Source organism: Coregonus lavaretus, assembly GCF_964263955.1.
Source record: "Coregonus lavaretus genome assembly, contig: HAP1_SCAFFOLD_2267, whole genome shotgun sequence".
Classification (NCBI taxonomy): domain Eukaryota; kingdom Metazoa; phylum Chordata; class Actinopteri; order Salmoniformes; family Salmonidae; genus Coregonus; species Coregonus lavaretus.
The window spans coordinates 65,867-84,856 of NW_028157282.1; the positions used below are offsets into that span (position 1 = coordinate 65,867).

General features: G+C 40.4%; 2 protein-coding genes across 2 annotated transcripts; both read left to right on the forward strand.

The window, feature by feature from the left end:
* Positions 1-434: 434 nt before the first annotated feature.
* Positions 435-13,953, forward strand: LOC311125585 (NLR family CARD domain-containing protein 3-like; the record flags this gene model as incomplete). The annotated part of the gene is made up of 5 exons (XM_084199610.1): positions 435-444; positions 8,430-10,171; positions 10,489-10,641; positions 11,933-12,051; positions 13,719-13,953. 5 exons carry the CDS (start codon positions 435-437, stop codon positions 13,951-13,953), a joined length of 2,259 nt encoding a protein of 752 aa, XP_084055736.1.
* A 1,382-nt stretch (positions 13,954-15,335) lies between these two features.
* On the forward strand, positions 15,336-16,990 carry LOC311125586 (stonustoxin subunit beta-like; the record flags this gene model as incomplete). The annotated part of the gene is made up of 2 exons (XM_084199611.1): positions 15,336-15,389; positions 16,497-16,990. Coding segments are annotated over exons 1-2 (516 nt in total), but the record flags the coding sequence as incomplete, so codon positions are not given.
* Positions 16,991-18,990: the final 2,000 nt, after the last annotated feature.

Here is an 18,990-nt window from a genome sequence, read left to right on the forward strand (position 1 = left end):
AACCACTCAGAGAGGTATTCATCTACAGGACTGGGACACTGTAAAACCACTCAGAGAGGTATTCATCTACAGGACTGGGACACTGTAGAACCACTCAGAGAGGTATTCATCTACAGGACTGGGTGGGTATTATTAGTCTGTTCTGAGTAGAAATGGATATAAACAGTGATTAAACCACAAAAACAGCGAGTTTAGTGCCCAGATTCTGACAATTATCTCCAAGAAGAGAATTCCCATTTATAGTTATATTGATACTACACGCAAAGCGGTTCTTCGTTTGTCCCCTTAGGAAAACCCTTTTTTTGTTTCAGGTAGAACCCTCGGGTGGTGAAAAAGGTTCTACTTAGAACCTTTTAGTGGTGAAAGGGTTCCACTTGTAACAAAAAATGTTTATTTTCAGAGGGTTCTCCTACGAAGATAATTGAAGAACCGTTATGGTTCTAGGTAGCGCCTTCTTTTAGTGTAGTCTGAGCTTAATTTATAGAATATGACTTTTCCTGTTGATTCTTCTGCTCCAAGTCTTTCTCTAGTTCAGAGTTCTTCTGCTTCAAGTCTTCAGAAGTTTTCTCTAGTTCAGAGTTCTTCTGTTTTAAGTCTTCAGAAGTTTTCTCTACCTCAGAGTTCTTCTGCTTCAAGTCCTTAGAAGTTTTCTTTAATTCTGTGTTCTCCTGCTCCAAGTCTATATAGATGTTTCTGTTCTGTTGCTCTAGCTCATATATCCTCCTCAATAGTTTGTCAGAATCCTCCTCAGCAGAATCGTCTTCCACTTTAATAACTTGCATCTTCATCTTTTTACAGAAGCTCCCCCTTTCCTCCTCCTCCTCCTCCTCCTCCTCCTCCTCCTCCGCCTCCTCCTCCTCCTCAGTGTCCCTTTCCTAAGCATGACAAACACAGTTCACAGTTTAGTTTCTCTAACTGAAATACAAAGAAATGGTTTATCAAATAGGAGTATTTATCAAATTGGGGTATTGTAAAAGCGAACCCCACATTCTAACTAAATGTTGTTTATTAGCACTCAAATCTATCAATGGCATTTTCGGCACAATTTGGTGAAAGCCCCAAAGCGTTCAGAAAGCCTCTGTTTCCCTTCACTAGTGGACACCCCCATGAGTGTCTTTCAGAACCCCTCCTAAAACCACCTGTTTCGTTTTGGTTGTTGTTAGTGACTCTTTGGTAGTTCCTTCTTCTGTTTGAGAGACAATGTTTTATTTCTTGTTGAGGAACGTAACAATGTTCTTGTGATTAAATTAAATCACCCGACTGTTTGGATATGTCTGTTAGTAAATGTTTTATTTCTAAGAGATCATGAGTAAAAGAGAACAATTGACATTCTAGAATGAGTTGTCACTGTGTTCACCACAACCAACATGCTGCATCTCTGTTTAGGGGTCAGTGGTCTAAAATGAGTCTCTCTGGGGAGAGAGAGGAGGGGGGCCCTGCCTCTAAAATGAGTCTCTCTGGGGAGAGAGAGGTGGGGGGCCCTGCCTCTAAAATGAGTCTCTCTGGGGAACATGACACCAAAGCTAAAAGGTGAGATGACAATTTTATGAAGAATTTATCAAGTTTATTTACAAAATAAATAGCTATTTTAAGATGAATGCACTTACTGTAAATCAATCTGGATTAGAGTATCTGCTAAATCAGGAGTTCTCAATCCGGGGTCAGTGGAGGTACTGCAGGGGTTCTGCAGCACCCTGACTGGACTCGTTGCAATGGAAGACATTTGATAGGATTTTAACGACACAACCACTTTGCCTACTCTTCATTATTGCCTAATATAATGGAATGCATATTTTTTTTACCAATTCTGATGTTTTTTACAAGTGGAATTTTGACAATATTACCGTTATACCAACACACTGTTCAAACCCGTTTAACAACTCTAAATAGCTTTGGCATAGTAGGCATCAAGTCCCTTGCCAATAATGTTGCCTACAACTTTGCATACAATGTTCATTTTCATCGAACACATATTTCGCCCTAGATGCCTTCAATTGCCCAATTTATAGCCATGGCCAATTTAGGATTATTTTTTAACAACGTGATGTTGCGCTCCAAAGGGATAACTTGAAATAACATGATGTAGGTAATTAAATAATCAAAAGAAAAACGTGTTTATTATACACTTAGAAAAGAAGGTTCCTTATAGAAACAGAAATGCTTCTATCACTTCCTTAATATATGGAACCACTAAAAGTTATATATATTTTTGGGTTCAGTGAAGAAGAACCTCTAGAGTTCTGATCAACGAAAGGTGAATGTTTTGAGGATGTGAACCCAGCAGCCCTCCAGTGGTCAGATCAAGCCCGGCCGTTTTTTCCAGCGCCCGGCCCGGGATTTGAACCAGCCACCTTTCTGCCATAGGTCCAACTCCTGCCACAGCTCCAACTCCTTAGCCGCTGGGCGAAAACCTGAGTTACTCTTCAGAAATAAGCATGAGTTAAAATGCCAAAATGAAGACAACATGCTATGCAGACATTAATGGTATCACTTATACATAATTATTATACAGAAATCATTGCCAAAAGCACAAGACATACGGTTGCATGTAGGTCTATATTATTTATGGATTGATCATATAGAAATATAAAAATATTATTTTTAACTACTCCAAAGCAATTACATGTGGCGCAGGAACCACTGACTCGCTGCATGTTTCTATTATCAAGACACCTGCTGGTACCTCTTAACTGGTTAGGACAGCTCATGAGGTGTCCTAAATATCTACCGACTAGGTGGGACTAGAGGCTTCATGCATAGCTTTAATTTATACCCATAAGTGTAAAATGTCTTTATTCTCAGCACTTATACGACCAATGTTCTACTCTGAGACACTTTGGGGATATTGGCCCAGATCTCAAAATATTGTTATAAAAAAAACTTTGAATGTTTGTTTTACATATAAAAATGAATATGACTAATGTAAGCCAGTGTAAAGACTGGGTTATGTATGCACTCACTAACTGTAAGTCACTCTGGATAAGAGCGTCTGCTAAGTAATTAAAATGTAAATGTAAGTGTATTGTGTTGCTCTGCTCATGTCCGCGTTCTGGAACTGTCCGCGTCCCCGTACAGAACTGTCCGCGTCCACGTACGGTTTGGCGCCAAGCATATTGTCCAGTTACGCGCAGAGTGGTCTGAGGTGATGTTGGGGAACAACGACAGAGTTCGTTACAGTGTTGAGACGCCGAAGTTTATTGTTCAATTTGCTTTTTGCGTAATGGTCAGTGACAGTATGAGTGTAGCCAGATCCTTTTCAGTCGCTATTCTTGGTTAATTGTGTATTTCACCGGATTCGTCATCATCCTCGAGGGACAGACGAACGACCTGCTAGCTATCCAAGCTAGTCGGTACAGCTAGCTAAGCTAGCTACTCTACCAGCAGCATCCTAGTTATCCTAGCTACCACTACATCATCACCGGCTGCCTGCATTTCTTGTGGACCGATGGAGCTCCCTGGTTGTTTCTTCCACCTGTTAAATACCGTGGAGGGCTTCTCCCTCTCTCGTTGACGGATGCTGGCTACCTACCATCCCTCTGTCCGGTTCTCCTCTCTTCACATGATGGACGGTAACTTTAGTGTTTAACCCCTCTGTGTCCAAGGACTGAACTTTTTGAATATTTTTTTCGGGGCGCCTCAAGTTACATTTTTTACAACGTTTATTTCTGATAAAATTAGTTCATTGCATCCGTCATGGAGCCAAGTTTCATAATATTACCTTCTGTTCCTGGTTATGAAGTAATCGCGAAAAACCAAGCCTTATGTTTGGTCATTTTTCACCCTACCAGCTCCTATTAGTTCTATTGAGCTCCGTGACACCGACTCGCCTTCAGAACGTTCTATTCCCAGTCCATTGTTCTGCGTCACAATGCCAGCTTCACTATTGTTATCAATGAGACCTGCCTGCGTTAACCCTGTAGGTTTACCTCAGGTAACTTATTATTAACAAGGTTACTGCTACTTGGTGAGCGTTAACCCTGTAGGTTTACCTCAGGTAACTTATTATTAACAAGGTTAATGCTACTTGGTGAGCGTTAACCCTGTAGGTTTACCTCAGGTAACTTATTATTACCAAATTTACGGCTACTTGGTGAGCGTTAACCCTGTAGGTTTACCTCAGGTAACTCATTATTAACAAGGTTATGGCTACTTGGTGAGCGTTAACCCTGTAGGTTTACCTCAGGTAACTTATTATTACCAAGGTTACGGCTACTTGGTGAGCGTTAACCCTGTAGGTTTACCTCAGGTAACTCATTATTAACAAGGTTATGGCTACTTGGTGAGCGTGCACACTGTTCACCTGAGTACATGTTGTGGTCACCTATAGTGAGGTGAGACACAGTTTTAGAGGCGATGGCTGGCGGAAAGCCATCAAACATTACACATTTTCTGGTCATGGTTAACCATATTTGTTTTAAGAATAAAGTGTACAATCTAAAGAAAACTCATGTCCCTGTCCTCTTTTTCAAGATGTGGCCGATTTAAACAGCCAGAAGACATTTTTTAATTAAGAAATATTTTTTTTTTTGATGACTTGTTGTTTCTAAATGACTGCTGGGTAATTTGATATGCATCGAAATCTTTGTTCGTAGGCATCAAATTGAGCGAATGCCGCGCAGGTTCACTGAGTTGCAAACCAAATGGGTATAATGGGGTGATTGTTGTCTAATCGGGTGGTCTAGCTAATGGATTTGTAGATCTGACACAGTTGCTACCTCAGATTATGAGCCTAGCAAGTGTCATATAGCTCAGTTGGTACAGCATGGCGCTTGCAATGCCAGGGTTGTGGGATCGTTTCCCACGGGGGGCCAGTATGAAAATGTATGCACTCACTAACTGTAAGTCGCTCTGGATAAGACCGTCTGCTAAATATGTAAAATGTAAATGTAAAAAATGTAATGAATGAGTTATGTAGTACCCACAGATGGCCAAAGGGAGGCGCAAGAGTGCTATAAACCCATTCTGTTTTTTGCCATAAAAACCCTAAACCTAACAATCAATCAAATGTATTTATAATGCCCTTTTTACACCAGCAGATGTCACAAAGTGCTATACAGAAACTCTTACCCTACTTATAACCTATTTTAGCCGTAACCCCTAATTCTAGGGTAGGGTAGCCTAGAACACTTTTAGAAACTATTTTAGTAATAATATTATCTTAGTAAATACAATTATAGTATTAAATAGCGTTTTGATTATTTTGTTGTTATTTTATTATATGTATAATAGCAAGACAGAACACTTGATAAATAAGACACATTTGTTTTATTTTTCAAATGTGGTTTGAATTGGGTGACCTAGTAACCTCTGTGTGAAAGTCCAGCAATTGGCGTGGGGCAGGTTTGAGACTGATCTAATACACTTTATTTCTCAGCTGCCTCACCAATGTCTGTACGTGAATTAATAACTTTTAATTGCTAAATATTTCCAATAGATTGCAGCATAAGACCACGAAGCATCAGTTATAGGCTACAAGCAGCAATATGATTGACATAAAATAGCATGCAACCAAATACTATGTTTCCCATGATTTTCTAAAATGGTCACTCATTACTTTAGTTAGCTATATATCTCGTATTAGGCCTGTGATGCTTTTGGAAGAGCAACAGCAGGTGTTGAACCCCGGGTAAATAATCACTAGTCAGATATACTAACCTCAACCCTAGTTTACATGCATTATAGAAAATAATCTTCATATCTGATATTGGAAGTAAATAACCTCAGAATAGAAAAGACAAGAGTGCATCTTCCAGCCCACCAATAAATTACATCAAATCAAATCAAATGTTATTTGTCACATACACGTGTTTAGCAGATGTTATAGCGGGTGTAGCGAAATGCTTGTGCTTCTAGCTCCGACAGTGCAGTAATATCTAACAAGTAATATCTAACAATTTCACAACATGTACCCAAAACACACAAATCTAGTAAGGAATGGAATTTAAGAATATATACATATATGTACAAGCAATGACAGAGCAGCATGGACTAAGATACAGTAGTATATTATAGAATACAGTATATACATATGAGATGAGTAGTGCAAGATATGTAAACATTATTAAAGTGACTAGTGTTCCATTTCTTAAAGTGGCCAGTGATTTCAATAGGCAGCAGCAGCCTCTAATGTGCTAGTGATAGATATTTAACAGTCTGATGGCCTTGAGATAGAAGCTGTTTTTCATTCTCTCAGTCCCAGCTTTAATGCACCTGTACTGACCTCGCCTTCTGGATGAGAGTGGGGTGAACAGGCAGTGGCTCGGGTGGTTGATGAATCAGACAATGAATGTACTAGGAAAATACGTTTTTCTCGACCAGAGGTGACTAAATTAATGTTCAGGCTTATTGCGTTAGCAATGTGGAAAGGGACAGTAAAGCGTGTGCAGGAGTTTTCCTGTGAGGGGGAGTGGTGGTGTATCCAGGGAGAAAACTAAACTAACCTTCTGAAATGTCATTTGTGGTCTTATGCTGCCATCTATTGGAATTATTTAGTAACTGCAGTAGTATTGAATAAAGTATATATCCTTATTAAAGTAGTAATTACTCAGAATTGCAAAATATTACATTTTCTAGTTCATTTGACCACTTACAACCATAACATAACAATTTATAGCATAACAAACAATGAAACTGACATAAACCAAAAACAACATACATTTTGTTAATTATAAAAAATAAATAAAAAACTATGTATTTAGATGGGTGACATTATCTGCCAAAGTAACACCTCGATCGAGCGTTCTTTTTTATTATTATTACTGTGTAAAACCTAGCAGTACTACTTATTTCTCTGAGAGTGAGGCAGATATGTAGTATTTAGCAAAAAACATGATTCTTGGTCTCTCTGAAATTAAACCATCAAGTGATAGATTTTAAACAAATACATGTCTGTCATTGAACAACCCCATGCCATGATTAGCTAGTGAAAAAACACACCAATCTCTTTCATCATTTCTTCAAACAATAGAAGCTAATTTACCAACATTTCTGAAAATGGATATATAGCGTTTTGGAATGAAACTCTTGTTATGTTTCCCCATCTGAGCTCAGAGTAGATGAGAGACGTAATGTTTGTCTCTGTTGTGTTGAAGCCCAATCAAGCAGGAGAGACCAGCCTCCCCTGTACCCAGCTGTGTGTCCATGAAGAGTGACTGGTCTATGGATATACCTATAATGTTTAGAGTGGGAGACTTTTCTACTGAACAAAGGTAAGAAGAACTCATGGGTCATGGTCAGTGAGTTAAACAACACTGTCTCTAGTCATTTCTCCTCTCCCATTTTCCCATTTCTTTTTGTTGTTTTCATAATCCATAGGCTAATCCTTTTTTCCATTTTCATAGTCCTAAAACAATATTAAACAAACACTACAATCCCTCCCTGTGTGTGTGTGTGTGTGTGAGTGTTTGTGTGTGTGTGTGTGTGTGTGTGTGTGTGTGTGTGTGTGTGTGTGTGTGTGTGTGTGTGTGTGTGTGTGTGTGTGTGTGTGTGTGTGTGTGTGTGTGTGTGTGTGTGTGTGTGTGTGTGTGTGTGTGTGTGTGTGTGTGTGTGTGTGTGTGTGTATGTGTGCACTCCCTGGATGAGGAGATGTAATCTCATGTTTTGTCCACAGAAACCAACAGGAGAGATCAGAGTCAGAGATTCTCAGTGGTCAGTCTTCCCAGAGTCAGCAAACAGACCTGGCCTCCATATTCAGTGTATGTGGTCCTGTTATGTACATTTGTTTTTGTTTACCTCAAGTAAAGTTGATCTGTCAATAATTCATTCATGTGTTAATGAGAAAGCATTTCTTCTCTTGCTTAACTTATTGACTTGATTTATTTCAGTTGCTTGAAGAGAATATTATGACATTTGTGAAGAAGGAGCTGAAGATGTTCAAGAGGATTCTTAGTCCAGAACTCCCAGAAGGCTTTGAGAGTCAGAAGCAGGATAAGGAAGTGGTGGATGCTGAAGATGAGAAGCAGGAGAGCAGTGCCAGAGAGGGGGCTCTGAAGATCACACTGCACGTCCTGAGGAAAATGAACCAGAAGGAGCTTGCTGACACACTGGAGAAAAGTAAGAGCTGTCTGCCTCATGTTGAATGCTGTTTTAGAACATTTAAAAGCTGTAGCTAAAGTACAGCTAAAGTAGCTGTGTAACTCAATGATATTGTAGCAGCCTTAACACAACACCTAGTGACCTCATCAAGTGATTAATTTAGACAGAGAGAAGAGGAGCGAGAAAGAGACATTCATGATACCATCAGTAACACCGAATAATAATAATAGAATCAGTCACTTCAGTGTGGATTGCATTATGAAAACATTTACACATTTATACAGTCAGTTAAGAGAATCAATTATTTTTATTTAAAACTTTATAACAGTCCTAGAATACTGTATGCATTAAAACAGACGTAATATTAATATCCTCTGTGTTATTTCTTCATTCAGATGAGCTTGCTGTGATTTGCCAACGTGAACTCAAATCTAATCTAAAGAAGAAGTTTCAATGTGTATTTGAGGGGATCGCTAAACAAGGAAACCAAACACTTCTCAATAAGATCTATACAGAGCTCTACATCACAGAGGGTGGAAAAGGAGAGGTCAATAATGAACATGAGCTGAGACAGATTGAGACAACAACCAGGAAACAAGCAAGACCAGAGACTGCAATCAAATGTAACAACATCTTCAAACCCTTAACTGGACAAGACAAACTTATCAGAACTGTGCTGACAAAGGGAGTCGCTGGCATTGGAAAAACAGTCTCTGTGCAGAAGTTCATTCTGGACTGGGCTGAAGGAAAAGCAAATCAGGATGTCCAATTTGTATTTTCATTCCCTTTCCGGGAGCTGAATTTGATGAAAAATGAAAAACACACTTTGATTGAACTTCTTAATCATTTCTCAATGGAAACCAAACAATCAAGAATCTCCAACTACGACAAGTACAAAGTTCTGTTCATCTTTGATGGTCTGGATGAGTGCCGACTGCCCCTAGACTTCCAGAAGAACAAGATCTGTTGTGACGTCACAGAGTCAACCTCAGTGGATGTTCTGCTGACAAATCTCATCAAGGGAAATCTGCTTCCCTCTGCTCTCCTCTGGATAACTACCCGACCTGCAGCAGCCAATAAGATCCCTTCAGGGTGTGTTGGCCAGGTGACAGAGGTACGAGGGTTCAATGACCCACAGAAGGAGGAGTACTTCAGGAAGAGATTCAGTGATGAGGACCTGGCCAGCAGAATCATCTCACACATAAAGACATCAAGGAGCCTCCACATCATGTGCCACATTCCAGTCTTCTGTTGGATTTCTGCAACAGTCCTTGAACACATGCTGAAACGTAAGAGAGAAGAGATGCCCAAGACTCTGACTGAGATGTACTCACACCTTGTGGTGTTTCATACTGAACAGAAGAATGAAAAGTATCTTGGGAAAGAAGAGACAGGTCCACACTGGAATAAAGAGAGCATTCTGTCACTGGGAAAACTGGCTTTTCAACAGCTTGTGAATGGCAATCTGATTTTCTATGAAGAAGACCTGAAAGAGGCTGGCATTGATGTCAATGAAGCCTCAGTGTACTCAGGATTGTGCACAGAACTCTTTAAAGAGGAATGTGGGCTGTACCAGGACAAGGTGTACTGCTTCGTGCATCTGAGCATTCAGGAGTTTCTGGCTGCTGTATATGTGTTCCTCTCATTCATCAACAACAATGAGAATCTAATGGCAAAACCTCAATCAACCAGGAACTTTTTTGCACTGTTCAGAGACAAGCCTGAAGTTACTGTCTACAAGAGTGCTGTGGATAAAGCCTTACAAAGTGAGACAGGAAACCTGGACCTTTTCCTCCGCTTCCTACTGGGCCTCTCACTGGAGTCCAATCAGAAGCACTTACGAGGTCTACTGACAAAGACAAGATTCAGCTCACAGAGCCATGAAGAAACAGTCAAGTACATCAAGGAGAAGATCAGGGAGAATCCCTCTCCAGAGAGGTGCATCAATCTGTTCCACTGTCTGAATGAACTGAATGACCATTCTCTAGTGGAGGAGATCCAAAGCTACCTGAGCTCAGGAAGTCTCTCAGAAGAAGAACTGTCACCTGCACAGTGGTCAGCTCTGGTATTTGTGTTGCTGACTTCAGAAAATGAGTTGGATGTGTTTGACCTGAAGAAATACTCCAGATCAGAGGAAGGACTTCTGAGGCTGCTGCCAGTGGTCAAAGCCTCCAGAGCTGCTCTGTGACTACATAAAATGACATTTAAGTACTAATCATCAGGAAGAAATATTCAGTTTAGAGAAATATATGTATTCTTGAAAAACATATTGAATCAATGCATTGATGTTCACATTAGTATAACAATATGACTATACAATTCTAGGAGACGGAAGATGAATCTATATGTTGTTTGAGAGAATAAACAAAATGCATCTGCCATTGTCCTTCTACACTACTGGTTAAATTAACAGTGTGTTTGTGAAATCATGATGATCTCTTTGTCAGGCTGTCAGGCTGTGGAGTCACAGAGGAAGGCTGTGCTTCTCTGGTCTCAGGTCTGAAGTCAAACCCATCACACCTGAGAGAGCTGGATCTGAGTAACAATGACCTGAAGGATTCAGGAGTGAAGCTGCTCTCTGCTGGACTGGGGAATCCCCACTGTAAACTGGAGACTCTGAGGTCAGTATTCCTGTAGTTGGTCAACAAGTGATAACTGTTCACCAGATCCACATGTGTTTACCAGGCACACATAGTCCACACCATATGTGTTTGGACAGTGAAGCTTACAGTTTTAAATTTGGCGATATGCTCCAGCATTTTGGATTTGAGATAAAACGTTTCATATTAGGAAACAGTATATAATGTCACCTTTTATTTGAGGATATTTTCATACACATCTGTGTTACTGTTTAGAAATGAAAGCACTTTATGTATCTAGTTCTCCCATTTGAAAAATGATGAATGAGAAAGTTACAGAGGAACAAGTATCGTACCCCCTCTGTTATTGGTAATGGTGAGAGGTTAGCATATTTTGTTGTAGCCTCTGTAACTTTCTCACTCATTATTATTCATGATTCATTCATGATTTTTATTAATCATGGCATCATCAGGATTAATTTAGTAGTGTTTAGAAACATTTTATCTACTCACTTAGACAGAAAATTACTCCAGTCATCATCCACCATTCAGTTACTATTGGGCAAAACATAACCCACAACACAACCAAAACAAACTGCAAATGCAACCAACGAGTTTGGATCAAAATACTAAACTTTTGACTACTTTAATACACTATAAGTGAATCGGTCAGACTACTTATGACTTCTTCAAATAGGGGGACTAGATACATAAAGTGCTTTCATTTCTAAACGGTGAAACAGATATGTATTAAAATACCCTAAAATAAAAGGTGACATTATATACTGTGACCTCATATGAAACATTTGATCTCAAATCCAAAATGCTGGAGTATAGAGCCACATTTAAAATGTTAGCTTCACTGTCAAAATATATATGGTGTGGACTGTATACTCAATACAATCTAAATCTGATACCTCACTTTCTGTCTTTTGACTGATACTGCTTTTTAAACTGCTCTGGTCAGTCTACTCAAATATTTGTAACATGCATTTTTTTATCTGCAGGCAATACTTTCATAATTTGTTTGTCATTTCCAATAATGAAACATCCATTTATGAATAGATATGTCAGGTTTCAGGACACATTTAATCAAAGAATTGATGTTCACATTAGTATAACAATATGACCATACAATTCTATGAGATGGAAGATTAATCTATGTTATTTGAGAGAATAAACCAAATGCATCTGCCATTGTCCTTCTACACTACTGGTATTAAATTAACAGTGTGTTTGTGAAATCATGATGATCTCTTTGCAGGCTGTCAGGCTGTCTAGTCACAGAGGAAGGCTGTGCTTCTCTGGTATCAGCTCTGAAGTCAAACCCCTCACACCTGAGAGAGCTGGTTCTGAGTAACAATGACCTGAAGGATTCAGGAGTGAAGCTGCTCTCTGCTGGACTGGGGAATCCCCACTGTAAACTGGAGACTCTGAGGTCAGTATTCCTGTAGTTGGTCAACAAGTGATAACTGTTCACCAGATCCACATGTGTTTACCAGGTACACATAGTCCACACCATATGTGTTTGGACAGTGAAGCTTACAGTTTTACATTTGGTGCTATGCTCCAGCATTTTGGATTTGAGATATAATGTTTCATATTAGGTGACAGTATATAATCTCACCTTTTATTTGAGGGTATTCATACATATATATTTTTTACCGATTAGAAATGAAAGCACTTTACGTATCTAGGTCTCCCATTTTAAGTCGTAATTATTTGGACAAATTCAATTAGTCAAAAGTTTATTGGACTCCCGAGTGGCGCAGCGGTCTAAGGCACTGCATCTCAGTGCTTGAGGCGTCACTACAGACCCCCCTGGTTCAATTCCAGGCTGTATCACAACCGGCCGTGATTGGGAGTCCCATAGGGCGGTGCACAATTGGCCCAGCGTCGTCCGGGTTTGGCCGGTGTAGGCCGTCATTGTAAATAAGAATTTGTTCTTAACTGACTTGCCAAGTTAAATAAAATAAAAATACATAAAAAAGTGTTTGGTCCAATATTCCATACCTGCAGTGATTACATCAAGCTTGTGATTCTACAAACTGGTTGAATACATTTGCAGTTTGTCTTGGTTGTGTTTTGGATGATGTTTTTCCCAGTAGAAACTGAATGGTGAATAATGTCCTGTCATTTTGGAGTCACTTCACTTGTATTGTCAGCAAGAATAGAGGATATTTCTGAACACTTCTACATTCATGTGGATGCTACCATGATTATGAATAATCATGAATGAATCGTGAATGATGATGAATGAGAAAGTTACAGAGGAACAAAGATCATACCCCCTCTGTTATTGGTAATGGTGAGAGGTTAGCATGTTTTGTTGTAGCCTCTGTAACTTTCTCACTCATTATTATTCATGATTCATTCATGATTATTCTTAATCATGGAATCATCAGGATTCATTTAGTAGTGTTTAGAAACATGTTATCTACTCACTTAGACAGAAAATTACTCCAGTCATCATCCACCATTCAGTTACTATTGGACAAAACATAACCCAAAACACAACCAAAACAAACTGCAAATGCAACCAACGAGTTTGGGACCAAATACTCAACTTTTGACTACTTTAGTACACTGTAAGTGAATTGGTCAGAATATTTATGACTTCTTCAAATAGGGGGACTAGAAACATAAAGTGCTTTTATTTTTCTAAACGGTGAAACAGATATGTATGAAAATACCATCAAATAAAAGATGACATTATATACTGTCACCTCATAAGAAACATTTGATCTCAAATCCAAAATGCTGGAGTATAGAGCCACATTTAAAATGTTAGCTTCACTGTCAAAATAAATATGGTGTGGACTGTATACTCAATACAATCTAAATCTGATACCTCACTGTCTGTCTTTTGACTGATACTGCTTTTTAAACTGCTCTGGTCAGTCTACTCAAATATTAGTACTATACATGTTTCTCTCTACAGTCAATATATGATCATTTCTAATAATGAAACATTTATTAATTTATGAATAGATATGGCAGGTTTCAGGACACTGATATATCTGAATATGTTGAAAAAATATACTGCCACTATTTTCACCACCAAAGAATAGCAGTGTGGTTTTAATATGATTTGACTCATTGCAGGCTGTCAGGCTGTCTAGTCACAGAGGAAGGCTGTGCTTCTCTGGTCTCAGCTCTGAAGTCAAACCCCTCACACCTGAGAGAGCTGGACCTGAGCTACAATCACCCAGGAGACTCAGGAGTCAGACTGCTCTCTGCTGGACTGGAGGATCCACACTGCAGACTGGAGAAACTCAAGTATGTAGAGGGTTTATGTCAATGTTCCTATCAGACATGTTGGAGATATCAGGCTAGTTAAGACAAACATTCTGACCACCACTTGGACTAAGTTATATAAAGACTGTGTGTGTGTGTGTGTGTGTGTGTGTGTGTGTGTCCAGTGTGTGTGTGTGTGTGTGTGTGTGTGTGTCTGTGTGTGTTTGTGTGTGTGTGTGTGTGTGTGTGTGTGTCTGTGTGTGTGTGTGTCCAGTGTGTGATTGTGTGTGTGTGTGTGTGTGTGTGTGTGTGTGTGTGTGTGTGTGTGTGTCGTGTGTGTGTGTGTTTGTCCAGTGTGTGTGTGTGTCCAGTGTGTGTGTGTGTGTGTGCACGTGTATCAGTACACACACTGGGCACACACACACACACTGGACACACACACACACACACTGTAAACACACACACTGGACACATACACACAAAGGACACACACACACACACAAAGGACGCACACACACACATACACACTGGACAAACACACACACTGGACACACACACACACTCACTCTGGACACACACACAAACACACACACTAGACACACACACACTGGACAAACACACACACTAGACAAACACACACACAATGGACACACACACACATTAGACACACACACACACACACACACACTAGACATACACACACACACACTGGACACACACACACAATGGACACACACACACACACTGGACAAACACACACACACACACACACACACATGGACACACACACACACACTGGACACACATGCACACACAGACACACACACACACACACACACACACACACACACACACACACACACTGGACACACACACATACTGGACACACAAACACACACACTTGACATACACACACACACTGGACATACACCGGACACACACACACACACACACACACACACACACACACACACACACACACACACACACACACACTGGACACACACACACATACACTGGACACACACTGGACACACACTGGACACACACACACACTGGACCACACACAAACACACACACACACACACACACACACACACACACACACACACACACACACACACACACACACACACACACACACACACACACACTTGGACAAATGTATATACTGACTGTTTGTGTGTGTGTGTGTGTGTGTGTGTGTGTGTGTGTGTGTGTGTGTGTGTGTGTGTGTGTGTGTGTGTCCGGACACACTGGACACACACACACACACACACACTGGACAAACACACACACAGAGGACACACACGCACACACACACACACTTGGACAAATGTATATACTGACTGTTTGTGTGTCTGTGTCCAGTGTGTGTGTCCAGTGTGTGTGTGTCCTCTGTGTGTGTGTGTGTGTGTGTGTGTGTGTATGTGTGTGTGTGAGTTCAGGTGTATCCCTCAATGACTGTCTGTTCTTCTGCTTACCGCTACAGTGTGGAACATGGTGGAGAGAACACAATGAAACCTGGACTTAGAAAATGTGAGTGTTGACTGCTGTGAAGTATATGACGAAAAATAAGTCTTAATTCAAGTGAAGTCAAAGTCAAAGACCACCATCATTACTTGCTTGGTCATATTAAATATCAGCTGTAGTTCTACAGAAGCACAAATCAGGGACACCAAAGTTTACAAAGAGTTGCCTTGTCAATGTGTGTGTCTGTGTATGGTGTGTTCCTGTTACATTAGAAATGTGTGTGTGTGTGTGTGTGTGTATGTTCAGTGTGTGTGTGTGTGTGTGTGTGTGTGTGTTTTCAGGATGTGTGTGTTTGTGTGTGTGTGTGTTCAGTGTGTGTGTGTGTGTGTGTGTGTGTGTGTGTGTGTGTGTGTGTGTGTGTGTTCAGGATGTGTTTGTGTGTGTGTGTGTGTCCAGTGTGTGTGTGTGTGTGTCCAGTGTGTGTGTGTGTGTGTGTGTGTGTGTGTGTGTGTTCAGTGTGTGTGTTTTCATGCTTGCATGCATACAGGTGTGTGTGTGTGTTTGTTCAGGATGTGTGTGTGTGTTCAGTGTGTGTGTGTGTGTGTGTTTGTGTGTGTGTGTGTGTGTTCAGGATGTGTTGTGTGTGTGTGTGTGTGTGTGTGTGTGTGTGTGTGTGTGTGTGTGTGTATGTGTGTGTGTGTGTGTGTGTGTGTGTGTGTGTGTGTGTGTGTGTGTTTGTGTTCAGTGTGTGTGTGTTTTCATGCTTGTATGCATACAGGTGTGGGTGTGTGTGTGTTCAGGATGTGTGTGTTTGTGTGTGTTTGTTCAGTATGTGTGTGTGTGTTTGTTCAGGATGTGTGTGTGTGTGTGTGTGTGTGTGTGTGTGTGTGTGTGTGTGTGTGTGTGTGTGTGTGTGTGTGTGTGTGTGTGTGTGTGTGTGTGTGTGTGTGTGTGTGTGTGTGTGTGTGTGTGTGTGTTTGTAATTAATGGGAATAAGTGTGTTTTATATTACCATACAGTATAACATATGATCGTTCAACAAATCTCAAGTTACCTTAACGTCTCCTTTTGATACCTAGAAACATCTATATTAAATGAATTAGTAAAAAGTGAGTTAACATTCTAATGTGAATGATGATGATTTCTAATATTGTGTCTGGTTTCATCCATCAGATGTCTGTGATCTCACACTGGACCCAAACACAGTAGACAGATTCCTCTCTCTGTCTGAGGAGAACAGAAAGGTGACATGTAGGAGAGAGAAGCAGCCGTATCCTGATCACCCAGAGAGATTTGAGGACAGGGAACAGGTGCTGTGTAGAGAGGGTCTGACTGGGCGCTGTTACTGGGAGGTAGAGTGGAGTGGGAAAGGGGCTGGTATAGGAGTGGCATATAAAGGAATCAGCAGGAGAGGAAGGGGTATTGACTGTTGTCTTGGATACAATGACAAGTCCTGGTGTCTGACCTGCCATGACAACAGTTACTCTGCCTGTCACAATAATAATCTCACTTACTTAGACGTCCGCTCCTCCAGCTCCGACAGAGTAGGAGTGTATCTGGACTGGCCAGCCGGCACTCTGTCCTTCTACAGCGTCTCCTCTGACACACTGACCCACCTGAACACATTCCACTCCACATTCACTGAGCCCCTCTATCCAGGGTTTAGGGTTTGGAATGATAACATGATAATATACGAGGTTCCCTCAGTGTCCCTGTGTCAAACATAACACACACACACACTGGACACACACACACTGGACACACACACACACACACTGAACACACACATACACACATACACACACACACACACACACACACACACACTGGACAAACACAAACACTGGACACACTCACACTGGACATACACACACACACACACTGGACCCACACACACTGTACACACACATACACACACTGAACACACACACTAGACACACACACACACTGGACACACACACACACAATGGACACACACACACACTGGACACACACACACACAGGACACACAAACACACTGGACACACACACACTGGACAAACACACACACACACACACACTGGACACACACACATTGGACACACTCACTGGACCCACACACACACACACTGGACACACACACAAATACACACACACACCAGACACACACACACACACACATACACTGGACAGACACACACACACACACACACACACACACACACACACACACACACATACACACACTAGACACACACACACACACACACACACACACACTGAACACACACAAACACACACACACACACACACTGGACACACACAAACACACACACACACACACTGGACAAACACACACACTGGACACACACAAACACACACACACACACACACACAATGGACACACACAAACACACACACACACACACACACACTGGACAAACACACACACTGGACACACACACTGGACACACACACACACTGTACAAATACACACACACACACACTGGACACACACACACTGGACACACTCACACTGGGAGACCCATGGGGCGGCTCACAATTTGCCCAGCGTCGTCCAGGGTAGGGGAGGGAATGGCCGGCAGGGATGTAGCTCAGTTGGTAGAGCATGGCGTTTGCAACGCCAGGGTTGTGGGTTCGATTCCAACGGGGGGCCAGTATGGAGAAAATCATTAAATAATGTATGCACTCACTCACTCTGGATAAGAGCGTCTGCTAAATGACGTAAATGTAAATATGTGTGTGTGTGTGTATATATATCAAAAACATGGGGGATTGGAAGTGATGCAGACAATTACATTGATAGAAGATACAATCTATCTGCAATATTAAGCTGATCTACCCCCTTAAAAAAAAACAAATAAATATAATAATAATATTAATTACCTGAAAATTGTATGTCATCCAGTCTTAAAATGTCTGCAAAAAACAAATATTGAAATACTGTTAAATATTTAAAAAAACATTGTTATACATTGAGTGAATTGTTATCCATTGAGAGAGAGATATAGAATAGTATACTAACGTGCTGGGTAATTTATTTCTACAACTGTGATGTAACTGAACATCCACTAGGTGGAGCCAGCTGTCCATTCTTGATTAGACACTTCATATAAAATAGAAATTTGTTTGGCAAAAACAGTAGGATAAATACATATGTAGGTAGATATATATATATATATATATATATATATATATATATATATATATAATATTATACTAACATTCTAGATACACACACACACACACACATAATCAAGTGACTAGTAATGTTTATGTAACTGTGGGGTAATGGTACATCCACTAGGTGGAGCCAGTGGTCCACTCTTGAGCCTTTGCATGCAATTTCATGGGTTCTGAGACACCTTGAGACATGTCACATAAAATTGCCATTTGTTTGGTATAAGCAGTAGGATATATACATATGTAGGTAGAGTCCATTCTCGTTTAAAAAAATCAATAACACAACTTCTCATTCATTATATACTATATCATTTTATACAATACATTATTAAAAACATTCATTTATAATATACAACATAATATATATATATATATATGTATATATATGCATAGTTAGATATAAAAGCCTTCATCATATTGAAAATTTAACTCACCTTCAAAATGCTCCATGAGGAATAAGGAGTTTCTTTAAGATGTATGTCTT